General features: G+C 41.8%; 1 protein-coding gene across 8 annotated transcripts in view; it reads left to right on the top strand.

Moving 5' to 3' along the window:
- The first annotated feature begins 239 nt into the window (after nt 1–239).
- The window catches only part of ep300a (E1A binding protein p300 a), a 43,825-nt gene continuing 17,550 nt past the window's right edge, over nt 240–26,514 (top strand). For 2 of the 8 annotated variants that reach the window (XM_061708704.1, XM_061708700.1), the window contains exons 1-19: nt 240–754; nt 3,095–3,768; nt 8,154–8,333; nt 8,461–8,773; nt 10,369–10,482; nt 10,723–10,953; nt 11,336–11,441; nt 11,606–11,728; nt 15,550–15,667; nt 15,865–16,006; nt 18,403–18,477; nt 18,724–18,809; nt 19,014–19,166; nt 20,222–20,713; nt 23,165–23,573; nt 23,756–23,874; nt 24,043–24,106; nt 24,255–24,430; nt 25,621–25,709. In XM_061708704.1, coding sequence (XP_061564688.1) covers nt 661–754; nt 3,095–3,768; nt 8,154–8,333; nt 8,461–8,773; nt 10,369–10,482; nt 10,723–10,953; nt 11,336–11,441; nt 11,606–11,728; nt 15,550–15,667; nt 15,865–16,006; nt 18,403–18,477; nt 18,724–18,809; nt 19,014–19,166; nt 20,222–20,713; nt 23,165–23,573; nt 23,756–23,874; nt 24,043–24,106; nt 24,255–24,430; nt 25,621–25,709 — 3,758 coding nt within the window. In that variant the 5' untranslated portion in view covers nt 240–660. Of the gene's footprint in view, nt 755–3,094; nt 3,769–8,153; nt 8,334–8,460; nt 8,774–10,368; nt 10,489–10,722; nt 10,954–11,335; nt 11,442–11,605; nt 11,729–15,549; nt 15,668–15,864; nt 16,019–18,402; nt 18,478–18,723; nt 18,810–19,013; nt 19,167–20,221; nt 20,714–23,164; nt 23,574–23,755; nt 23,875–24,042; nt 24,107–24,254; nt 24,431–25,620; nt 25,710–26,514 lie in introns of all 8 variants that reach the window. The other 6 variants (XM_061708703.1, XM_061708698.1, XM_061708702.1 and 3 more) reach the window with 3 other exon arrangements.

The following is a 26,514-nucleotide window of genomic DNA, read 5'->3' as shown; positions in this document are numbered from 1 at the left end:
TTCAGCCTTTGCAGGTGAACTTTGCAGATGGGAAGAGGTGCAAGTTTAGGAGGTGCAAGTTTAGGTCATTGCCCAAATTAATATTATTATTTTTTAAATATGCAAAGCTGATCCAATAAACAATATCCACCACCGCGGCTGCACACTGCCATCTCAGTCCAGCTTTATTTTGTATTTGCATCCCCTCATGCCACCAGCAGCACCATCGCCGTCACTTTGAGTCGTTTTTCTGCTCGACATGATCTTCATCCCGACTCCTGGACGGGAGGCTGAAGTGAAACCCGGCGACGCTGCGCTCACATCCCGGGCAGGGCTTTAACTTCAGAGGGGAAACCGATGCGAGTGTGTCTCCCTTCTTCACTTTTGCAGACCCCCTCCTCCTCCTCTTCCTCCACCACCACCTCCTCCTCCGCTGGCAGAAATGTATAAAGAGCAGAAATCCTCGGAGGGAGGGAGGCGGGTTGATCTACGCCGAGGCTGAACCCGAGAGGCGAACCCGGGGAAAGAGGACTCATTTCTACACGGGACTTTCCCCCTCTTAGTACCCCGAAAGGAGGGGGAAAAGTCGCAGGATTTGGACACGGCGAAGAATGAGTCGCTAAGGGCGTGAAAAACGTCTGCAATCGTGGATACTTTATATATTTTTTATCGGGAAAAAACATGGCCGAGAACGTTCTGGACTCCGGCCCGTCCTCCGCCAAGCGGCCCAAGCTCTCCTCCCCGGCGCTGTCCGCCTCCGCCAGCGATGGGAACGGTGAGTTTTTGCCTCATAATGGCGTTATAATAATAAAAGGTGGCGTTGAATCTTTTTTTTAATGGCTCGTTTTGGCGAGAAGGAGGGTTTTTTTCTCCCGTCTTGTTTGTGTGGTAGCTGGCTGCGGCTAGCGCAGCTAGCGGAGGGGGACGTGACGAAGGTGCTCCGCGGCTAGCGGGGAGTTAGCTCCCGTGTTGGCCGGAGGTAGACGCCTCAGCCCCGGATAGCTGGCGGGCTAAGCCCCGTGATGGCCGGAGGTAGCCGCGTTAGCTCCCGCGGCTAACGTCCACGAGTGAAAACTCACCTTTTTTAATGAAGCTTCATCTTAAATATATCTTTTTATATGCTCTGTTTTTTAAATAGATTTGTATATATGTTCAAATGTTCATGTTTTATTTTTCTGCTCTGTAGCACTTTGATATGACTAAATATAAAGTGCGTTATGAATAAAATGTATTATTATTATTATTTTTATTATTATTATCACAGCCGACCCTCTCAGCCAGGCTAACTGCAGGCAACATCCCCAAGTCCACTTTATGATAAAGTTTTGGGGTGTTTTCACAGCAGCGTTTTTAAAATTTTAAAAGAAAATAAACCAGTCTCCCAGAGATACAGCCATATAAGTTTTTATGGACACCAGCGTTTTTCCCACTATCTTGTTTTGCCTCTCTCCTTCACCAGCGTGAGCTGCAGAGGCTGCCCATGGTGGAGCTGGAAGTCGTGTGGGGGAATTAGATTTAGGCCCAAGGGTCTGAGTAATTGTTAAGCTCAAACTGCCATTGTTGGTATTTTTTTCTTTCTTTTCTTCATTTGGTTGATGGCAGCTGGAATAATGGCCTTTTTCTTCCCCCAAGCTGTTGCTCTGATGAAATCTCAACACTCATAGAGTCTCAGAGTAATCAATCACTGTGCAATAACAATAATATTAATAATAACACAATCATATGCTATAGCAATGCCCCTTTCAATAACCATGTCTACCTCATACTGCTGCACCTTTCACTTAAAAACAATGTATATATGTTAATAAGAGCTGTCATTTGTCTATTTACTGTACAGTTACTGTCTTGTTTGACCTGACTTGGCCAATAAACCTGATTTAAAAGGAAACCTGGAGAGTGCATAGCGCCATGCCTAACCCTTGATACTAAGCAGGGAGTCAAGTTAACGACCTTAATACTCATTTTCTTTTTTTCTTTTTTTTTTACGACGATAAACTGCCTGCGAGGCTGCTGGTAGATTGATGGCTAATTCGTCCAGATGTTACACATGTTTTCATGTTTTATTATATGTTATAATGGGTCACTGCAGTGTTGTCAATAAAGTAATAAGCTTGCGAGGATGCAATTTATTACTTGCACGTTAATTGTTCTCAGCGGTTATTAGTTACGTTGACGTGCAGGATGGTTATTACCCATTAATTAAAAAAAATATGACGATTACATTTTACAACATATTTCAATACTACTTTTTTTACTATATAGTACAAAGACTGTAGCTTCACAATTAATTTAATAGCTGGTTAGTCTTTTAACATAATTTGGTCTATAGAACATCAAGTAATTATCTCCTTTTGACCAAGCACAGTATTGATTAAAAAAAAACAACAAAAACTTTTAAGCCCAAGAAAAATAACTGTTGTTTATTCAAGAGATCATTTTAATACATTTTCTGCTAACTGATCACTAATAGGATACTAACTCTATCACCGAAAAAGTCTCCATTTTATTTGTGAAACACAACACATGTACTACTACTACTACTACTACTGTCATTTATCAGAAGCAGACGTGTATTATTTTGTATCCTTATTGAACTGCATGTAGAATTAATTGATGTCTATATGTTGAGCAGAAAATGGAACTGACTGAAAGTCTGCACTTTTAATAGGCTATGGTCTTTTGACTTGATTTTCATCATATATCTTTCTTCGCTGTCTAAGTATATGGTTGAACTCTATGGAAACAAAGTACATGTCTAAATATGTACCAACCTGGCTTTTTATGTTTTGTATGTGGGTTACTTCTATAAAATGGCCCATTTGTCACAATGTCTACAAAACAGTGCGTAACTTGGTGGGATGTTCAATTGGTCAGGGTATCAAACTGAGCAGGCCATTCGGCCTCTAGTTTTATGCTTAGTTGTGTCATCTTATTCATTTCTGTCTCAAGACAATTGTTTATACACCTTTTGATAGCTTTTTAGTCAAGAATGCAATTTAATTCTCACTCATTCATCCTGAAAAATGGAGGATTATACCTGATTTACATGACTGGTGCTTGTTGTGCTCCTTTTGCCATTTTTATAAGCTTTGTCCCCTATCTCTCTTCATTTCAGATCTCGGTTCACTGTTTGAATTGGAGCACGACCTCCCAGATGAGCTCATCAACTCTAATGAACCAGGTCTGGTCAATGGTGGGGACCTGAGCCAGTTGCACACCAGCCTGGGAGGAGGACCTGCAGGGTTAGGTCCAGGGGGCAGTGGAGGAGCGGGAGGAATGGGTCTTGGACTTGGGCCAGGAGGGGTTGGTGGAGGACAGGATGCTGTGGCCAAGCATAAACAGCTGTCTGAGCTTTTGCGTTCAGGAGCAACCACCTCAAATCAACAGGGGCATCAAGGAGCCATGGGCAGTCCAGGAGGCCCCACAGCTATGGGACAACACTTGGCAAACATGAAGGCAAGCCCTGGTCAAGGGCAGGTGATGGGTCAGGGGCAGCAACAGCAGCACCTTTCCCCTCAGCAGCAGGCCAACATGATGCAGCAGCAAAATGTTGCTGCTGGAATGATGAGTAACATGAACAGGGGCATGATGGGAGCGCAGCAGAAAGCCAATAATGGACAGCAGCAACCTGGCATGATGGGAAACCAGGTAATGAATGGCTCCCCCAGGATGGGGTTTGGTAATCAGGGAATGGCTGGAAACAGCAACCTGTTGGCTGAGACCCTACAACAGCAAGGACCTGGGGGGCAGGCTGGGCTGAGAGGCCAGCAACCTGGAGCAATGAACAAGGTAGGGACTCCTTTATTACATGCTACGTATAACATTCCAGAGGATTCATCTTTTTTTTTAATCTTAAGTGGGTTGATTTAAGTTCTAGCAAGGCTTCATGCGTTTTGGCCGTTCGTTTACACGAAAACTCCGGCCAAAGTGGAGATTTTTAAAAACTCAGTTTTCACGTTTGCGTCTAAACAGAGGAAAACGGAGGAAAACGGAGATTTACGTCACATTATGCGACAGAAACGTCACCAGCAGCGTCATGAGTGCGACCTGTGTTTACAATTTGTTTGGCCACCGTCAATATTTTCTTTTATTTTACCTGTTTTAAATTCTCTCAGACTCTCGTTCCGTCCTGAAAGTAAAGCCTGAATTATGGTCCCGCGTTAAATCGACGCAGAGCCTACGGCGTAGGGTACGCGGCGATGCGCGCCGTACAGTGTGCGTCGCCGCGTACCCTACGCCGTAGGCTCTGCGTTGGTGTAACGTGGAACCATAAATCAGCCTTAACTGGAAGTTAGACGTGTCATTTGTTGATGTTTTTTCCAGGATTCTGATTGGCTGGCATGACGTTGACAGCGTTTTCATGCGAGTCCGTGTAAACGAGGATATTTTTGAAAACGGAGAGGGGAAAATATCCGTTTTTGTAAATACCCGGCTACGTGTAAACGTGGCCTCAGCGATGTTTTCCTTAGGATTATCCCATTAATTCTAGGGATGCAGCAATTGCTTAGCAGATGACAGGGATTGGCTGATATTCTGCATGAACAGAGACCAAACTATCAGGTTTTCAGAAGTCTATTATTTTTCCAACAAGTGAATGCATTTTGTTCATAGTGACGTATATGCACTGCAACAACATGTCTTTCATGTGGAAGTTTTGTTTTGGTTAGGACTCACAGAAATCTTGTACTAAAAGGTGTTAAGCAATAATGTCAGAGGAAGCAAATGAGGTTACTTGAAGGAAAAAAACAATTCTTTGAGGGGAAACTAAAGCCACTAAAAGAGGAATGTAGCTGCTCAATTTAATGCTCAGCGACATATGCAGTCTTCTATGACCATCAGCTCCCACTTTGGGGCAAAAACAATATTTTATTTATCTTTTTAAAATGTGGTTGTTCCAAGTATGTAGGAGTAGTTATTGTTTCACCTATAAAGTCCTCCTTTTTCCACTAAGTAAGAACAATCGTATAAATAAATTATCTTTATGCAAAATCTATTTGCAACTGATGTCCTGTCAAACTCCTTCCCACCAACTTAGACATATTTAAACATAAAAGACAAAAAAAATATGTATATTTAATTCAATTCAAAAGTATTTATTTTGAAAATGACAGTAGTGTAACCGCCATGCTTGAACATACTTGACTGACATACTCATTAACAAACCAACCGGTCTCAAACTAAAATGTCGACATGCGGCTGCTGATTTGAATATATGACACTGTTTGATTTAGTCAGACTGAACACTGTGAGAGGGTTACCAAATTAAAAGAATGCAGAGTAACGGAGGGGAGGGTAAGGAGAAAAAAAAAACGTCAGCTGGAATTTTTCATTTATCTATAGCAAAACCTTCAAATGCAGAAAGTAGTTATTTAATGTTACCGTGAGACACAGTTGGCCTCTATTAACTGTTCAGGATATATATATATATATATATATATATATATATATATATATATATATATATATATAATGTTTATTAGGGGTGTAAAATAACACATCACGGTTCGGTAAGTATCCTGGTTTTGAGGTCATGGTTCGGTTCATTTTCGGTATAGTAAGGGAAAAAAACAAAACTTAGAAATTGCTTTTCATTTAATTTTAAACTTTTGCAAACTACGGTTTATACATTTTCTTAAAAAAAAAAAAAAAAAATCAATATAGGAATAAAAATTAGAAATAATGCTTAAATCTATTACCAAGTCCTCCAATAAATAAAATATTCTCAAATTAAACAAAATATAAAACGTGTTTTAAAACCTGTGTTCTCAACAACTGAGTATGATCAGAGATCCGCCGCCATAAGAACACCAATGGCATTAGTTATAGCTTTACCCCGATGTGAATAGGTGGCAAAAGGCTGTTTAAATGGCAAAGGTAGCTGCGTTGACACGGTGTGGTTTTCTTTCCTTGCAGCAGCGATATTCACATTCGCGTGGTTTCAAATGTTTAATGAGGTTTGATAGAAACATGCCCAGTTGCTGTAGAACAACGTCGGCACACTGCTTTCGTCTGATCTACTTTGTCTTTGTCCGTTGTTGCTTTTCACGGAGAAACCAAAGTGTTCTCAAACAGGAGCCCTTAAAGATAAGGGAGGGTCTTCAAGCTCTGGGTTCTTCTTTGCATCTAGCTGCCCATGACAGCTGCTAGCTGTCATGGGAAAAAAAACCTCACGTGGGAGTCCGGGGCTGACTACAAACTTGCCACCATTTAAGATGTCCGTGTGGGAATTCTGATTTCAAGTATGCTCTGCACGCAAAACAAGCGTGATAATTTGTCGCTGTTAAACATTAGACCGTATTCGGATCGGTACACATCTGCCCCGTACCTGACGCCCCTGTACCGAAACGGTTCGGTACGAATGCGTGTACCGTGCATATGTATTTTGAGATTTGAACATATTGAAAGTCCAGTAAATCTCGTACCATGTGGAACAAAGAAATCGGGGATGCATTTCTTTGATTTCTGAAGCTCCAGACTTTTCTGCTACTCATGTCTTTTCATGTGATAGCCCCTTAAAAAGGTTTGCTCACGATATTTCTTGTAACATCTTTAAATAACAATAAATGTTGCACTTTTCATCGTTGGACTTTCCAGCCTAAAATAATGTCATATTGCCAAAGTAATACTAAAGCTAGTTAGCTTGCTTTATACAACAAATGACGTGGCATCATTGGCATCGTAGGCATCAGCCGACGCTGGGTCAATACAAACAGCTGGTCGCGTCGCCAAATGCGATAGCATGAGGATTACGGATGAGGAAGTGATGACAGCTAGTCATTGGCTGAGCCGACTTAAAATCAATCATATTAAAAATACATTTATTGCTTGATATAAACTCTTGTAGTGTGGTACAAAAAAAGGTGTTCCTCTTAAAGTTGTCATGGGTTTGAAATCAAACCCAGTCAGTTGGTCAGTTTAACATTGGACTCAATGGAGATTGACTCGCTTTTGCAGCCAGCCTCTATTGATCAGTTCAAGAACTGCAATGAATCTTAGTTCTGCACGAGTCTCAATGCAGTAGTTGGATGGTTGGAGCTTGCCGGGCATCTCCACCTGGTGCCTCAAAACAGGAAGTTGCAGGTCACTATTGTGTAACTTCCTGTGCTGGCTTGTAGACCAGCAAAGAAGAGTTGGATATCTCTTAAAAGCTATATGGTATCAGATGGTGCATTGATGTAAATACTCACCGTTACAATAACTTGGTTATCAGCAGTATTTGCAAGTATTTCCAGTATTAATATTGGAACAGCTATAAAAATATGTAAGAGACTGAGAATTGAAGTATGCACAGATTATCACTAAATTGACTTGATAGAATGAGCCTGATGGGCAGTTTTTCTAATCTTAAACCTGACCAGTTTGCAATTGATATATATTTAAAAAAAAAAATCCCAATTATTTGAGAGATTTATTTTCATATCTGCAATTTTCATGATAATCTTCATTCACTTGTATGAAAACAGTTGAGTCAGTTAACAGAAAAGTGTCATTTTCACATTGTTGACCAATCAATTGATAGAATTAACAGAGCTGATTTGACTTGACTGAAATCTAAAATGTCATCTACTAATGCCTCTTAGGCCTCATTTTTACCTAGAGTTTTTTTTTCCAACAATTATTGTTAACAGTGTTGATGAAGTCCATTACATCTTGAAGTCCAGGTTTGGAGCTCACCATCTTTCAGCAGAAGAGATGACCTGATCCTGGCTTTATTTTGATTGGCCATTTATTTGTTTTAATTTTTTTCCTCAGATTACCCAGGCAGTAACTTTGGCTGGGTAATCTGGTAGTATTTTCTGACATTATTGTTGTTGTAGTGTGGAGGATATTGAAAGGCACTTGAACCAAAGGAATATTTATGACCTTGTTCTTAGTGTGAATTGGCTTTTAATTTTATTTGATAAGTTAGCTTGAGAATTTTTTTTTTCTTCAAATGACTGAAAAGCCTTTTTTCTTTTCTTTTTTAGGTCAGTGCTAAGATATTTAAAACCACAGGAAAACATACCAGTATATGTAGTGCTTGGAAGCTCTTACCAAACCAAACTCTCACAAAACGAAGAAACTGTAAATTTAAGTCTTCTATCCCTGTCACATAATGAGTTTTTGTTTATATCCCTTCGTCACTCATACAGACTGCTTTATCTTTCTTCTTACTTGAACTTTCCCTCTGCTAGATGGGGATGATGGGGAACCAAGGAGCCCCTTTTGGAGGTCCATATGGAGGTCAGGGAAATCAAGGTTTAGGAACTGCGGGGCTGGGCCCTCAACTCCAGAACAAAGGTCCAATGTCCAACAGCCTGACCCAGTTTAATATGGACAAGAAGAACCAACCCATGCAAGGAATGGGTGCCATGGTAAGCCATGCAGTCTGATTGTGAAAATGATATTGACTTATTGTGTTCTTGTTCTTCTTATGAGTGGTCAGATGTTGGGTATAGTGCAATTTGATGGCATTTAACTTTTTCTCTCTTTTTATTGCAGACAAGTGTAGGTGGACCCTCGGGTGCATCGGTAGGAGGAGCTCAAGGGATGGTGCCCAGCGCTCAGGCAGCTCTGGTAGGACCCGGTACTCAAGCTTCTGCAGCATCTTCTGCTGGGGGAGCACCACCAACAGCTGACCCTGAGAAGCGCAAGCTCATCCAGCAGCAACTGGTGCTCCTGCTTCATGCACATAAATGCCAGCGACGGGAGCAGGCCAACGGAGAGGTCCGTCCATGCAACCTGCCCCACTGTCGCACGATGAAGAATGTCCTCAATCACATGACCCACTGCCAGGCTGGCAAGTCCTGTCAAGGTATGTTTGAGAGAGAGAGAATGCATCGCCTGGATGTAAATGCTATGATAATTTATCAAACAGGGTCATCTTAATTAGACTTTCTCCCTCCAAATAAAACTATATTAAACTACACTGGAATTTCCCAGCCTCACGGTGCACAATGTTGAATGTGCCCATAATAGGTGTTCCCAGGTTTTCTGACTTATCTTTGGTATCAGGATGATGCATTTTCATCTCAGACAAAGACACTTGTTGAAGGATTCCTATGCGCAACATAGCTGGTTTACAACTGCACAACAGTTTTTCTTTCCTGGTGGAGCTGCTAATGCTTCCTAGTAAGCATTTTGCCTTTTGTTTCTCGAGGTACATTTTTGGTTGTGAAGGAAAGTTAGCCAACCATGGTTTGGTGGACGCAGTTTGCTTTTCCAGGCCAATGGTGGAATATATTAGGGCTGGGGGATACGGCCCAGATTTTTTTCTATTATTAAAAAAAAAAAAAAAAAAGGAAAGATCACATTTTTCATATCATCAGATACATGATAAAATAAATAACACAGAAGCATCTAGAGTCCTGAGACAGTTGTATTCAGCATGTGGATAAGCCAATGTTTTACAGCTGGAAATGGGCACTGCGCTTTTAACGACGTCAAAGACCACTACAGCTATAATGTCCTTCCACCACCGTGTTTTTTTTGTTTAAAGATGTTCTGGCACTAGTGGCCTTTATTCAAAGTGGGTGGACAGGACATGGGTATAGAGGGAGGGTGTAAGACGCGCAGGAAAGAGCGACAGGCGGGGTTTCGAACCTGCACTGCCCGCATGAGGACAATAGTCTCTGTAAATGGTGCCCGCTCAACCCACTGAGCTATGCCAAATGTCTTTTTCTTCTTATCATAAAGGATATTGCAGAGAAATGATGCTGTTATCGTTGCCTGCATCTTATAAGGGTGCTGCTGCCTTGTGCAGCTCGTAATAAGTGTAAGAGATGTCTTTCTTGTTAAAGATGCTCGAATAAATTAGCTGTGCAGGTACCTTTAGGTGCCATGGACTGTCAACAGCTACAGATAACTTTACGGTGGAATATAATTTGCATTTTAGTATAAACTAGGGCTGAACGATTAATTGCATTTGCGATTTATACCCTAAAAAAGGTGGAGTCAAAAGTATAATTTGCCTTTTATTTTCTTGCATTCAGATGTTTTTCTGCCTTCGTTTGGGATTTTATAGCAAACATCCACATCTACATCTGTTAACACAGACATAAACAGAAAGAAATATGTGTAAACAATGATTAACTGAAACACAATCTAATCCATAAGGTCAAACAAGCAGGTAATAACTAGTCTTTACTGAACAGATATCATGCTTTCATGTTCTGAATCTGATGGACCACTTTAAACTACATTATGTTTTTGTTACACAGATCTTGCATGTAAGTTAACTGTTGGCTCAGATTTTGGGGATAATAGTCATTTTATTTTTATTTGGCAGCTTCTTTTCCTTAGGTAGCTCTAAATTATTGAACTTTTTTTTCCTTCATTGACTTCACTTTATTTACTTTTTTTCCCTGTCTCTTTTTCTTCCTTCTTTTGTCTTTGTCTCTGTGTTCTCAGTGGCGCACTGTGCATCCTCAAGGCAAATCATCTCCCACTGGAAGAACTGCACACGACACGACTGCCCTGTCTGTCTTCCACTGAAGAATGCGGGAGACAAGAGGAACCCGCAGTGTGAGTGTCTGTATCTGACCAAAATAATTTAAACTTCATTACTAATATATTCAAACGAAACCAACAATTTCTGCAGTTTTAGTCATTTTAGCTACTCCTTATTATGCTAAATCCAAGTATGTTTTTCCTCAAAACTGTTTTTTTCTGACATTTTGCAAGAATGTTTATATTAGGATTCATTTCTTGTGTTGTCAAACATATCAGATCAATAGTTAACCAACATTTCTCTTGTCCCCACAGCTCTACTTGGTGCAGTCAGTGCAGGGCTGGGAAGCTCTCTCGGAGCAGTCCCTGGGGGTCAGCCAAGTGCTCCTAATCTCAACCCACCGAGCCAGATTGACCCCAGCTCAATAGAGAGAGCCTATGCTGCACTGGGCCTCACCTACCAGGGGAACCAGATCCAGGTTCAGACGACCCAGCCCAACATGCCCAATCAGGGCCAGGCTGGCATGAGGCCTCTAAATCCAATGGGTAAATTAGTCTCGAGCCAATCTATTTGCTTATGTCTCCAAGTATTTTCAATAAAAAAACACCCAAAGTTGTGTATTTTATTTACAAAGCTCTGCTAGGGACAGTTTTCCTGGACAGCATAGTTTCTAGGATCATTAGGATATGCGAACACCTCCATGATACAGCGTTGATTCAAAGACTGCCATGTAAAAAGTTTTTTCAGATAGGTACAGTCAAAAAAAGGGGGACAATAAAGGGTTAACTAGAAAATACAATCCAAACAGCAGCTGAGAAGTAAATGTTTTATGTCATGTCGATTGGTGATATGTTGAGGAGAAAGCTTGTTCACTTTATTACTGGTAGAATTACCACAGATAATGTTTCTCGTCATTTTTATGTGTAGGTGTGAATCCTATGGGAATCAATGGAGGTGTAGGGTCATCTCCTCAGAGCCAACAAGCAAGTTTGCTGCAAGATACCATGATGCATCTTAATGTGAGCAGCCAAAGGTAAGAAGAAACATAAACAGCACGATGCCATTTGATCAGATTCTTCAGAAGAAACAGAAGCTGCTGCAAAGAAATGTTTGGGTTGTTTGAATCAGTTCTAAAATCAGACCACACCTTTGTTTAATATAAATAATTTAAATTTTCTCCTCCCTATTTTTTTACAGTCTGAACGATGCAAGTGGGGTTGGTTCCATGACTACCGCGGCCCCTCCCTCCGCCTCTGGTATAAGGAAAAGCTGGCATGAGGACATCACGCAGGACTTACGAAACCACTTGGTGCACAAGCTGTAAGTATTTTGACTTGTGTACATAAACCATTTGAATGCAGCTAAAATGTGTGCTATAAAAAGAGACTTATAACCCTCACAAAAGAGAGGGACAAAGTCTTATGTTAACTACATTAAACAATAAGGATATGTTTCTTCTGGTGTTTCAGAAATGTACAAGTATTTTCTAGCAGAGTTGCTTGCCTAATAAAGATAACCACACAGAAATAATCTCACGGGACCTTCCAGGGTTTAGAGTCAATTTCTACAATACTGACATGTTATAACAATTCTTTAAGTGAGACTGCAATCACATTCCCTAACACTAGGGCTGAACGATTAATTGCATTTGCGATAATATCGCGATGTGATAAAACGAGATTTTCTAACCGCAAAGGCTGCGATTTGACCAGTCACGTGATCTGGTCACGTTGCCGGCAGGGAAAAAAAGTCAACAGTGCCGCGTGTCCGCCTGTAACCTACTGTATCTACCAGGGCCTCAGTGTTAGGGCTCGGCCAGGCAGGGCTTTATAAATATATGGGCTTTATAAATGTATTAAATATATGAACGCGGAGTCGGCGTGGCGAGCAGCTGTGCGCAGCGCCGAGCACGAGCCGGGCGGGCAGTCGCGCTGTGAAGCCGGATTTATGGTTCCGCGTTAAATCGACGCAGAGCTTACGCCGTAGGTTACGCGGCGACGCGCACCGTACGTTGTGCGTACCGCGTACCTTACGGCGTAGGTTCTGCGTTGGTGTAACGCGGAACCATAAATCAGCCTTAAACCAGCTGCCCCGTCAGCTCTCCGGAGAAGTTACAGAGCGGCTGCGAATTGCTGGTTCGTTTTGTTAACTCTGTGAGCTTTATTGGTTTGTTTGTTAGTTTGCTGGTGGTTTTTTTTCTCTCTGTGATTTTTGAGTTATTTATGAAGACGTTCTGAGATCCCTGTGAGCAGTACTCGAGTTGAGGGGGGATGAAATAAAAAACGGTCAAAATCATCCCCTCCTGAAATAAAAACAGTCCAAATCATCCCCCCTGTAAAACTGTCATCCCCCCCTTCCATCCCTTATGTCATTTCATCAATGAATGTGGTTTTACTGCTATTTCAACATTTAGAGTCATCACCAGAAAAATAACTTATTTGACAATTTTCACCTGTTTCAAGTAAATTTTCACTTGAAATAAGTAGAAAAATCTGCCAGTGGGACAAGATTTATCTTCTTATTACCGTATTTTCGCGACCATTCGGCGCACCGTGTGGAAAGGCGCACCCTCATTTTTTGTGTGTCATTTTTAGATTTAAAACATACATATGGCGCACCGACCCAAAAGGCGCAGTCTACAGAGCAGAGCTGCACACACGCGTGCCGCAAAACACGCCGGCCGGAAAACACACACACCCGCTGCAGAACGCACACACATGCAGAACGCACACACAAGCACACAAGCGCTTATTTAAAAAATAGAGCGGGAGCAAAACCTCTGTTTCTGCATTAAAGAGCTCCGCTAATTCAGCTGCGCCAGTCCGAATTTCCTCGGTGTCAGTCACTTTCTGCACAACAGTAAATAAACTTTTCATACCCCGTTGTGCGGATCCTCCACCGCGCAGAGCCCGTCTCTCAGCGGGGTGGAGCAGCGCGCGTCACAGCGGCTTTAACCGGGAATGTGACCTGTTCGGACCGGCTGGGACCGAACCCACCCACCTGTATGGGAGCAGGGGCTCCCGGGGAAAGACCAGCGGCATTTCGGCCGGATCTGCCCCGGGGATGGTGCGCCCTGGCCCGGCAAACCCGCGGCGGGAGCCTGGCGGCTCCTGAGCGCATCCTCTGCATCTTGGTTAGGCTACCAGAGATCAAACCGACAGATTTGCCTGAAAATCTCGCAGGGTGAAGTTGTTCCGACCTGGGACAGACCCCTGAATAAATAAAGGTAAGAAAATAAACGTTTCATACCCCGTTGTGCTGCGTTGTGCTGCGGATCCCGACCGCGGCGGGATCCGCAGCACAACGGCGGAGGGACGCGGCGTCCCGCGTCCCGGGTCCCGCGTCCCGCGTCCCGGGTCCCGGGTCCCGGGTCCCGCGTCCCGCGTCCCGGGTCCCGCGTCCGCTCCCCGTCTGCTCCCCCGCGCTGGACCCGCTCACACACGCGCTGTCGGGGAGCCGGTACCGGGGTTTGTATCCGACAGGAGCTCCAGTCCGAATTTCCAGACCTGTCTCAGCCACCTGATCATCATCATCCCTTCATCCAGCCCCCCCTTTCCATTCGTCCTTATAATGACTCCGGCTGGAAACGTCTTATGCAAAGTTTTTCTTTTAAAAATCACCATAGGTTTCTGTCCATCAGCTGCGCCAGTCAAGCGCTACATAAATGAGAATCTGTGTGTGTCGCCGCGAATACACCCGCGCATGTCGGGGTCCGGTACCGGGTTTGTAACCGACAGATTTGGCTGCAAATTTCGGAGGGTGAAGCTGATCAGACCTGAGACAGACCCCAGAAATCTCTGCTCGCAAAGCGGCCGGGAACCAGGTCGATTGGACCGCTTGGGGAACCAGGAAGTCGGGTTGCAGCAGCGCCCATCACCGCGCTGCTCCAGCCGCTGCTTTAACCGGGGAAAGTCACCGGTTCCGACATGCAAAACACACGCGCGCTGCAGAACAAGTGTGCTTATTTAAATAAAGCGGGAGCAAAACTTAGTTTGATTGTATTTTATTTCACTTTACACATCAAGCAAATCCTTAAAAGTTTTCATCTTCTGTTTCGCATTAAACAGCTCAGTGGATGGTCTCATTCAGCTTCACCCGCCCCCTTCTCCCTTTACCGTTCTCATGGCCGGCCTTACATTACCGTAATTCAGGTAATAGACACGGCGCACCGTTTCTTAAGGCGCCCGGCACATTTAAAAAAAAAAAAAAAAAAAAAAGTTGCGCCTTATGGTCGCGAAAATACGGTACAAGCAAAAAAATCTTGTTCCACTGGCAGATTTTTCTACTTATTTCAAGTGAAAATCTACTTGAAACAGGTGACATTTTTTTGTTTTTTCCAGTGATGAGTCTTGCTTTAAGTGTAATGAGATTTTTTTTTTTTACTAAAATGAGACATTTTAACTAGAAATAAGACAAATATTCTTGTTAAGATTTTGAGTTTTTGCAGTGATCCATTTTACTTGTCCTGTGAAGGACAGTCATATTGATAAGTTCAGAAAACTTTTTTATTGTTGTGTTTTGATGTATTTGATGTAAGTCCAGTGGATATTTAAAGCTTACAGAAGGCTGCATTTAACTGCTGCTATGTCATTCCTGCAGTATTTCTGAAGGTGTTTTGGTCACTGCTATTATTTGTTATATATTTTATTATTTGTAATCAGCACAAATTATCTGTCCCCATATGATCAAATCCACCATCCCCCCTAATATTTTTTTTTACAACTCGAGTACTGCCCGTGAGGAAGGTTTTTTGTTCCCTGTGGGAGTTTTTCTGTCAAACTACGCCTTGTTTTGCCTAAAGTTTAACCCGGTTTGGTGTCGTGCGATTGGGTTCAGAGAGAACGACCCATGTGTAGACGTGTTAAAGAGGTAAAGGCACAGATTTGTTTTCTTTATTATTGTAATCTGTGCTTTAAATAAATCTGGCAATGTTTATTATAAAACAGACTGATTTATTGCTTGTGTAGTTGAAAAATACATGAGAACAGGACGTTGAAAAAAATAATCGCATATTAAATCGCAATCGCAATATTGAGGAAAAAAATCGCAATTAGATTATTTTCAAAAATCGTTCAGCCCTACCTAACACCCATTCTCTCATTCCTCTAATATCCCCTTCTTGTTTGCTTTCTAACCCACAGGGTCCAGGCCATCTTTCCGACTCCAGATCCTGCTGCTCTCAAGGATCGTCGGATGGAGAACTTGGTGGCTTATGCCCGCAAAGTTGAGGGGGACATGTATGAGTCAGCTAACAGCAGAGTAAGTTTCTCTCCCCTTAAACTCCTTTTAAAGAAAAGCTTGGTAATGTGTCCAGTATTAGGTAGTCCAGTGCCCCAAACTGTGGTATAGCGTGTTGAGGGCAGTTTTATAAGTCCTCAACAGTATTGTATTTTTTTTCGTCATGTTCAACTCTCCAAAACTTACTTTTATTTACGCTCATGCTTTCCCTTTGCCAGGCCGAGTATTATCACTTGCTAGCGGAGAAGATCTACAAGATCCAGAAGGAACTGGAGGAGAAGAGGAGGACTCGGCTGCAGAAGCAAGGTCTGGGCCTTGGGCCTGCTGGGCTGGGTCAGCCCCCGACTGGACTGCCTCCAAGTGAGTGGGAAGGTAGCATGTGTAGACTCTTATAAACTATTATTACTTCAGGCTTCATGTGCTAGTAAGAATTTAATCTGATGGAAAACGTCATGCTGACTTTTACATCTCTGCAGTGGATTTACTACACGATGCAATTTATGGATGCAGAATTAGTTATTTATATATACAGTATATGTGTATCTATCTATCTATCTACAGGGCTCCAGACTGCGACCAATTGGTCACATTTTGCGACCTTTTCTGGAGGCCGTGCGACATAGTATTTTAACTAGGAGCACCAGCGCGACTTGCAAATCCACCCCTCTCCATCATTTTTTTTCTTCATAATTTTGTGGAGGAGTGGAAGCAAGTGTCTGTGTGTGTATGTGCCTGTCATGTGTCTGGATGCGCACTGCGAGGTGGGGGGCGGGGTTGGGGGGGGTTGCGCGTTGCGCCGCATGCGGCTCTTGCAACTTTATTTGAGAGGTGCAGTGAAAGACAAACACGTCGGAAGTGGGGGAAAAATATGCCACGACTGGAATCCAACCCGCGTCGCTGTTCAGGCAAAGGTTTACATGAGTCGCCTGCTCAACCCGTTCAACCATACGGGCGCGCGCTCCTGTTGAATTTTGCGTTTGTGGTGCACTCTCAAAATGGCAGGGAAAAATGCACGGCCAAATGAAAATATGAGGATAAACACAGGACGTTTTTAACAGAGTGAGACGGTTTAATATATATAATATACATTAAATATTAATTTTTAAGCAATACATCCCGACAGGCCGTGGCTACGCTCACACAGCTGAGGGGCGTTCTCCGGCCCGATGCGAAGTGATGATTTTATAAAACGGTTACCAATAATGTAAATATGAAAGAGGAACTCACAATATATTTTATGTGGTTTTTAATTAATCAGAAATACATATTATCCAGTAAAAATAGCCCCGCTGTGGAAAAAAGTAGTCCCATCTCTCCAGATGTAGCTCCGCATGTCGGAGACAGGAACTCCTAAATCCATCCATCGTTAGCTCCTCCCCGGAGATCAAGGTTTACCGTGGACATGCCAGATTAATTGTTAACAAAAATAAAAAAATATACTTTAACACCAGCTACTTTTGCTACCTGCTGTAACCGTCAAAAAATATGTAACAGTTGGTTGTTGTCGTGGACCAAAAGCAAAATAAAACTGGACAGGTGGAAAATGTTTGCTTCCATGAAATCCAGCTCTCAAGTGAATGACAGCTTCTTGCATGTTGTGAGGTATCTGCTTAATTCAGAAAAACAGAGCAGATTCTTTTCAGGGGCCTGATAAAACTGTTAAAAAAAAAAACAGAGTTCAAATAAATCCCACTTACTGCAACGACACAGCATGTGCACAGTTCATTTGTGTTATTGCTTGTATGAAAAAGCAGTACATTGCTATTATTGTAAATTGTCTGTGTTTATTGCTAAATTATCAGTAATGCATTTAATATAGACAAAGTTATGAATATGTTGTGTCGATATAGATGCTCCTAAATTTTGTGCTGGTGCTCCTAAAATTTTCAGTAAGGAGCACTGGTGCTCCTAGTGGAAAAAGTTACTCTGGAGCCCTGATCTATGTATGTATGCCAATGTGCTACGTTACAGATTGCTTTGAGCATGCTGTTTTGTCAAGATGGATTTCAGGTTTTACAGTCCCCAATGGGACTTAAGTGATTTTACACTTTTGGAAAATATCAAACAAGCTCAAAGGACCTGTAGCACATGGCTTAAATTCTGTACTTGCGCATCAATGGGATATTGTACACATCCCTCTTTTTTGAGCAGATATTTGTCTCTATTTGGGTTTCCTACACAGTGTTGAGGGGCCAGTTATATTGTACTAGGCAACCTTACATATTTTTATTTTTTAACAATCCACATACATGTATGCATACACACGCACACACATTAGATGAACACGATGTGTTGGGTTACCCTTAGGTCAACTATATTTAGGCAAGCCAAGTTTATTTGTATAGCGCAATTCAAGGTGCTTTAGATGCCTTTAGACGCTCTATTATTGGGGGTAAAAAAATCACTTAACGAAAAATGTAGCGCCCTTTTGAACAAAAAGGCAGTCAAGTCGGCTGATGTTTTGTACTTCAGGCACACGGGGGGAGGTCTCATATTTATGTATTACTATATTCATAATGAAATTCGGAAGATACAATTTTGGCTGCAGCTAATTTGACCCAGTAGATGTGGCAGCAGAAGTTTTTATCGACATTATTGGGTAGGATGAGAATAACAGCTGAGGAGGAATTGTATGTCAGTGAGAATGAAAATTAAGATTTTCTGTCATTTCAAACATAATTTAAATTACATTTGTTTTTTTAACGTATGATGCAAAGTACAGATACAAATTGGATGTTTTTTATGCTGTTCCCCAGATGGTCCACTCCCAGACCCGTCAATGGTGCGACCACCTGGCCCAAATCAGATGGTCAACAGGATGCAAGGCCCAGGTGAAGACCCTGGGGAGACATTTCGTGATGGAATTAGAAAACCTAGCAGTTCTCCCTTTTTTATTTTTTTACTAGTGGTTTATGGGTGCCTGCATATTTTTTTTTCATTTTCCCACCAGGCGTGGACAGGATTGTGCTAACCTCAAAGAATGCTGAGATTTCACTACAACACAGTCATACAAATCAAGATTCCACATAAAATGCCTCGGTTTTAAACTGTACTTCTCTCTTTTCGTGTTTTGTCAGGCATGAATCAGTTCAATCAGATGGCGATGCAGTCTGTGGGCCAGAGGTCCACACCTCCTCTCCCCATGGGACCATCTGGTAACCAGGTAAGTGCTGAACACACAATGTAATGCATAGTTTTTAAGTTAGACAGAAATAGTTACTATAGCGGATCCTTGACTAATAGCTTTTTGAATGTTATTCAAATGTTTTGGCAAAGACTAAACATCAATTATTTGTAGCATACTAAGATGCTACTTCAAGTTAAACAAACAAAAACTTGAACAAAGATCGTTTTTTTGTTCTCCAAGATGGGAATGGTTGGACCTCGAGGGGGGCAGCCCAATGCCAACCAGCTGCAGAACCAGTATCTGTCCCAGGGACAGTTTCCTGGGTCAGGACCTGGCGTTGGGACAGCTCAGCCAGGGATGAGCCAGCCTGGAGCACAGGGGGGCATGCCACAGGTAGGAACAAATGAGCTGCTTTTTCTGATTTTTTTTTTTTCTTTGATAACTGAGTTGAAGATATGCAACAGCATCACAATAGTCTTTGCTTAAGACGGGTTAACTGAAGCTATAATGTTTATTCCGTCTTAACACTGTGTACAAACAGAAAGGATTTAGCCAAGCAGGTGAGTTCTGTTCTGAGTGTAAGCCACTTACTTTTTGTGTTGCGTAGAGACCAGTGGACAATGATTCCAGTTTCACACTTCTAGTGGAGAAAAGTAATCTTGAAGGCTCAGCAGCCACTTTGTTTTTGGGCTATGTGGTTGCAGCATGCAAGATGTGCATACTGCGTTCAAGGTGGTTTAGAGCAGTGGTTCTCAACTCCGGTCCTCGGGACCCCCTGCCCTGCATGTCTTAGATGTTTCCCTGCTTCAGCACACCGTGATACAAGGAGCTGTGTCATCAACAGAACTGTCCAGACTTTGATGACAAGCTGGTGACGACTGTTAATTAGAATCAGGTGTGTTGATGCAGGGAAACATCTAAGACATGCAGGGCAGGGGGTCCCGAGGACCGGAGTTGAGAACCACTGGTTTAGACCACTATATTGAATATCAGCAATCCTTGTGTTGGATGCTTGTGAGATGGATAATTCAGCATCTCGGAAGAAACGCCTCTCCACTATCAGTAATGCATTGGTTTAGGTACGTAGGTTTCAGAAAAAGCCTGTGATCGCCTGACATTTTCAGCCAACCCGACCACAACTGAAAACTGCAGATTTTGATACATTTATGTGCTATAAATTGTGTTTAGATATTAACTTTCAAAGTGCAATAACTATTGTAACCAGCCCCACCGAAGGTGACCCGAATAACATTATGCATATTTTTGTCTGAACTCGTCACCACAGGTGCTCTGCTCTGATCAGCCCGTGCATCATAGCTCTGTCGTAGAAGCATTTTTTGATTATTTGTTCTGTGATCTTGAGTCATATATACGTTGTACCTTGTTGTTCATGTTCTCCTGCTTTCCCTTTGTCTTTTTCTAACACGTCTTTTTTTTTTTATCCTTAGACACCGATGGGAACTCCTCCCTCTCTGTCAGTTGCCAGTCCTCTGCAACAGCCAGCTTCAGTCAGTGGTCCCAGCGGGATCCCCTCAGTGGGGTCCATGGGTCCCCAGAGCGTGGGAGGTGGAGGTCCCAACTCATCTGTTGGAGCCGGTCCCCCCTCAGTGACTCTATCAAACACAAACCAGCAACCTAATTCAATCTCCCATTTGGGAGCCATGCGTGGCAGCTCTCCCTCCCCTGCACACAGTCGGTCCCCGACGCCGCACCAGACACCTCCTAGACTAGCTGGATCCCAAACGCCGCAGCCACACACACCTAACGCAACACAGTTGGTTCCCCCTTTGGCCCTACAGCAGAATCAGCACAGCCAGGGTCCTGGCTCCAACAAGCCTATACCACAGCAACATGTAGGTCCTGCTGGTTCCACCACTCCATCTCACCCTGGACTGGGCTCCGCTTCAACCCCACATGGTGGACAGTTACCACGCACTCCGGTCAGTGTTGATTCATTCTATATATTTTATTTAAACTGTTCTTGCAATATAGATGCCATGAGTAAAATCCCATTAATTTCATAAAAATAAATTGTGTGCCATGATTATTTTGCTAGGTTATTTCCAATATCTACAGTACTGTTCAAAAGTTTTAAGCTATAGTCAAAAGATGCTGTTAAGTAACAATGGATATACCGTTTGGTGCATTTGTGCAGTGTTAAAGGTCCTAAATGGGGAGATTATTTAAAAATTCTGCAAATGTTTTTAGGGCAATTTTACATTCACGTAACAATACGGAGATCAGTGAATTTTTGGAAGTTATTGTTGTAGGACCCCGTTGTTCACCTTATCAGCAACATTTCTTTGTATGATAAACGCCTGTTTAAAGCCCATTGGGTAATATAAACGCAAAGTGTGTTATTTGTCACCTCGTGCCTGAAGGCGAGTCGGGAGGCTTTATCCGTGAAACATAACATAATCGGTGTGGGCGTGTAGTATAACCAACAGCAAGATTTATACGCCGTCAGACAGGTGTAATTTTCAAAACGAGGATGAATAAACATCGGGATGAGTGTTTTTTTGACGGGTTGTTTGCAAAGCCCAGTTTGTCATTTTTGTGGCCACTTGTTCAAACAATGGACCATCTTTTGTGGTTCTTGCAAATATAGATCCTACCTACTGCGGCTATTACTCTCATCAGCTGTTTCCTTATTTTATAAAATAATATAAAATATATATTTTTTTAAAAACCTCCCTTACGTGATCAACAAATCCCTCCCACGACCCGCCACCCCGCGTTAGTTCTGTTTACGTTTGACCTGACCCGCGGTTAAGACTACTCTCGGAGGTTATTCGTGGGGCAGCTCGACACGCCAGCCTGCGTCGGTCAATGTAAAAAGGACGGGCAACACGCTAGATCCGCGCGTTAAACGCAGGGTATCCACCAATGTAAAATGGGCTAATGATTATGAATGTGTGTGCCAGTCTTTTTTTTTTTTTTTTTTAAGGTCCATTGGAATAATTAAGTTATGTAATATGGCCAGATAGCTTCAGATTATGTTTACAGTATTCACAGAGTTCCTTGGTATGTTTAGGGTACTCCCTTTTGTACGTGTTGCCAAGTACTCACTAGAGCTGAGTAGATCGTCTACCAGTGTACAAACTCTCTTCGGTGTTTCACACTGGGAAATAACCCAGCACCTGAGTCGCTGCGTTTTTGCAATGTGGGGGACAGCGTCCTGTCCGAGGACATTTAGACCAGGGGTCGGCAACCCAAAATGTTGAAAGAGCCATATTGGACCAAAAACACAAAAAACAAATATGTCTGGAGCCGCAAAAAATGAAAAGTCTTGTATAAGCCTTAGAATGAAGGCAACACATGCTGCATGTTTCTATATTAGTTATAACTGGGGGAAGATTTTTTTTTCATTATGCACTTCGAGAAAAAAGTCGAAATGTCAAGATTAATGTTGAAATGTTGAGAAAAAAGTCGAAATATCGAGAAAAAAGTTGAAATGTTGAGGAAAAAGTCAAAATGTCGAGAAAAAAGTCGAAATGTCGAGAAAAAAGTCAAAATATTGAGAAAAAAGTGGAAATTTCGAGAAAAAAGTCGAAATGTCAAGATTAATTTTAAAGTACAATCTTGATACAAAAGTCGAAATGTCGAGAAAAAAGTCAAAATGTCGAGAAAAAAGTCGAAATTTTGAGAAAAAAGTTGAAATGTCAAGATAAATGTTGAAGTACAATCTTGAGACAAAAGTCGAAATGTCGAGAAAAAAGTTAAAATGTCGAGAAAAAAGTTGAAATTTTGAGAAAAAAGTCGAAATATCGAGATTACAAAGGAAAGGAAAAAGTAAGAAAGAAGGAAAAAATAGAATAAAAGAAGAAAGAAAAGAGAAAAAAGGAAGAAAAAAAAAAGGGAAAAAAGGTCAAACATTTTTGAAAAAGCTCCAGGGAGCCACTAGGGCGGCGCTAAAGAGCCGCATGCGGCTCTAGAGCCGCGGGTTGCCGACCCCTGATTTAGACAAATGACATGGCGGTGGATTGATCTACCCACCTTCCACTTGAATGGGAACTTGGAGGTCTGCCCATGTGGTTTCTCCATCCAAATGTGTCTCCTGATTGGTGGGAAAAAAAATCAGGAATCATGGAGGAGAGGGGTAAAAAAAATCCATTAATTTCTGGGCAACTTGATCTAATCTCTTTTATCAGGTCTGATGTACATATTACTTTGCTCTTTGTAGCACTTGTGTTTTGAACAGTACTGTAAATTACTTGGTTTTCATGTGAGGATAGACTTTGTATAATCATCCGCTCCCATTAGTTTGTACCTGTTCAGTTCCTCAAGACTTGTCTCTTTAATTTACTTTACTTGTTAATTTCATTGTATGTTTGACTTTGTTAAATCTACCATTACCGTGCACCTGAGTTTGTTCTTGAATCTGTCTGTAGTTGTCCCAGAAGGGCTCATTCCCAGCAGACAGTCAGGCCCTGACTCCCGCCTCTGTCAGCAGTCTGGACACGCTGTCCCAGCAGCCACAGTCAGAAACCTCAGCTACCAATCCGGACTCCAAGATGGAAGTCAAGCATCAGGATGAGGAGGAAGAGAGCGACTCTGGTGGCTGCTCCAAAGGGGGGAAGCTCAGTAACCACAAAATGGAGGAAAAACCTATAAAGTCAGAAGTGAAAAAAGAAGAGTGTTGTGGAGATGGATCTAAAGGGATCAAAATGGATACATCAGCTCCAACAGAGATGCTGGGAGTAAAGACGGAAGACAGGAAAGTGGAGGTGAAGAAAGAAGTGAAAGATGAAGAGGAGTCTTCAGATGCAGTTACACCACAGACCCCAGTGAAAAAGAAGAGTAAGGCATACTTAAGTTTTTACAGTTTTTTTTAAATTATTTTTACATTTTCTTCTCAAATTACAGTTTATGCCATATAGTTCAGAACAGTAATTATAGCTGTGTTTGTTTGGTGATACAGTTTTGATAATTTTCGTTACTCTTTCACCTGACCTATCCCTTAAAATTTTCCTCTTTTTCAGTCTTTAAGCCAGAGGAGCTTCGTCAGGCCCTGATGCCAACGTTAGAATCCCTCTACAGACAAGACCCAGAGTCTCTGCCTTTCAGAATGCCCGTTGATCCCCAGCTTCTCTGCATACCCGTATGTATCCCTGCAGAGATTTAAGTGTTGCACTTATCTGCTTATAGGTTTGAATTCTTGCTTTTTTTCTTTTTTTTTATAGTAGTGAGACTGACTCAACCTCTCTCAGTTGAAACTTTTGAGCAGTTTCGACTGGTGTGTTTTGAAAAATGTGTTATGATCTTCTAGGACTACTTTGATATTGTGAAGAGCCCCATGGACCTGTCAACTATCAAGCGGAAGCTAGACACAGGTTAGTGTGGTAGATTTGATAGAAGATGCTCATTCCTTGGAAACTTGTGGACCGCACAAAACCGTCTGAACAAACATACATGTCGGTAGTTCTGTTTCGTGTATGGCTGTGTTTATTTCATCCTGTGGGTTTTGGTTTTTTCTTGTAGGTCAATACCAGGATCCCTGGCAGTATGTAGATGACATCTGGCTGATGTTCAACAATGCCTGGCTGTACAATCGCAAAACATCACGAGTCTACAAGTACTGCTCCAAATTGGCTGAGGTGTTTGAGCAAGAGATTGATCCCGTGATGCAGAGTCTTGGCTACTGTTGTGGGAGGAAGGTGAGATAAAGTGCTGCATAATTAAGAGAATGGGTGGATTGGGATGAGACTATGGCATGGATGGATCCAAAATTTGTAATAATCCCAGTCATTGAAAAGAGATTGCTCAGAAACCTTAAGTTTTGCTCCGAAAAAGGTGCTGTGTGGTCGACTAAAAAGATACTGCACCCTTTTTTTTTACTTCCCACCATGACTATTGATTTTTGTGAACACCGGGAGCATATTTAGCTAATTTCACAATTTCAAATTTCATTTTCAGAGCTATTTTATTTATTTTTTTAAGTCATTTGTCACTGCATTAACCCCAGAATCAGAATCAGAATCAGAAAAAGCTTTATTGCCAGGTCAGACATAAATCAGACGAGAGAACTTGACTCCGGTTTACACCGATGGCACCATTAATACGGACGCCAAAGAAATATTGCTTCTGTATTTGTGAGACGGACAGTAGATGATTAGAAAAAAGACGTAACAGTTTACAAAAAAAACATGTACTTCTCAGAATACAGAAAAGTGACAACAATAATAATATTAGTAGTAGTAGTAAAAAACACCATAACTGGCACAGAAACATTTTCGATAAACCATAAAATAAAATTTTGTGTATTAAAATTCATGATAAAAATATGATTTTGTCATAAAGAGCTGATGTGACTGAAAGTTTTATGTATCAGAAGTAGAAATGAACTGCTAATCACAGCTGAAAAGGAAACAGTGAAGTGGGATCAAACCTAAATTTGGCCATGAACATACCACACTCGTATCACATATCTAATCTCATTAGGCTCTATTTTAGTTTTTGCAGGCACACGATAAAACTGATTGGCGTGTATAATGAAAGTTTAAATTGATGGTTGTCTTGAGTCGGATATAGTAGTTCTTGAAATAATTAATATTTTATCTTAACAAAACTAACCAAAACAGATCAGCTTAGTTAACCTTCTATGGGAGAATATTTATACGTAAACTGTGGATGTGTGTTTGTTACCGTTGATGTTTAAATAATATACAATATGCTAGTATTAGTTACATAATATGATTAGATTTTGTTTGAAAGTTGTATTAATTTCATTGGATGACGTTTCAGTCAGTGTAACATGTTGGTGTCAGGTTTGCATAATGTTTGATCATTTCAAGTTGTCATCACTGACGTTATATCCTCTGTTTTCTGTTTTACTTCTTTACAACAGCTGGAGTTCTCTCCTCAGACATTGTGCTGTTACGGAAAGCAGTTGTGCACTATTCCCAGAGATGCTGTTTACTTCAGCTACCAGAACAGGTATGGAGGCAGGAGGCCACAGTCAAGTAATGAAGGGTAAAGGGAAGATTAGACAGTTATATTAGTTCAAGAGGAAGGGAATTGTGGAGTAGATTAATGGGACAAATTCCCGATTTTAAGAAAAAAAGAAAGCGCGGTTTGAAACAGTACTCTGAAAACTTTTGGTATATTTCAATTGTTTATAACTTGTTGATCTGATTGTTTCCCTAAATGCTTCCCTTCACTTCATGTTCCCCATTTTTATTTATTTATTTTTAAACCTCCATGTGGTGCCTAATGCCTTGGCATTTTAAGAGTCAGTCCTCTTATCACATTATTTAAGTTGAAAAAGCAGCTCAGCCACCGATAGTGTTCATTCTCTTCACACCTGGCAGTGTTCTGTATCTCAGCTGAACACTAATGTGTTTGCTCATGGCTATTCTTATTATTCCTCTCTGCATGCGTTTAAGCCGCTCTATGTAGAAATAACACGTCTGATCACACGAGGGGGATGTGGGTTGACTGTTGACAAAAGGCCCACTGACAAAACTGTGCTAATGAGCTGTGGTGGGCCGGCACGTCTTGTAATACCATGTTGTTGTGTCCTGTGCCAGGAGTTGACACTTGAACTGTATTTGGCTGCCGTCTGGTCAGAAGTGGGGTTTCTACATCGATTGGTTTTCACGTGGCCTGCTTTTACTAAAAGGCATACTGCAATGCAAGTTTTACATAGACTTTTTGAGCCTCGCCTGCAAGCAGTAAACTGCAAGTGTGGAGAATAGTTGGGTTTCTGTTCTTAAATATGGTCATATTTGCTCAAGAAATC

Source organism: Cololabis saira, chromosome 19 (assembly GCF_033807715.1).
Source record: "Cololabis saira isolate AMF1-May2022 chromosome 19, fColSai1.1, whole genome shotgun sequence".
NCBI classification, from domain to species: domain Eukaryota; kingdom Metazoa; phylum Chordata; class Actinopteri; order Beloniformes; family Belonidae; genus Cololabis; species Cololabis saira.
Note: the sequence above shows the minus strand (reverse complement) of the source record. Positions and strands in the feature narration are given on the sequence as shown.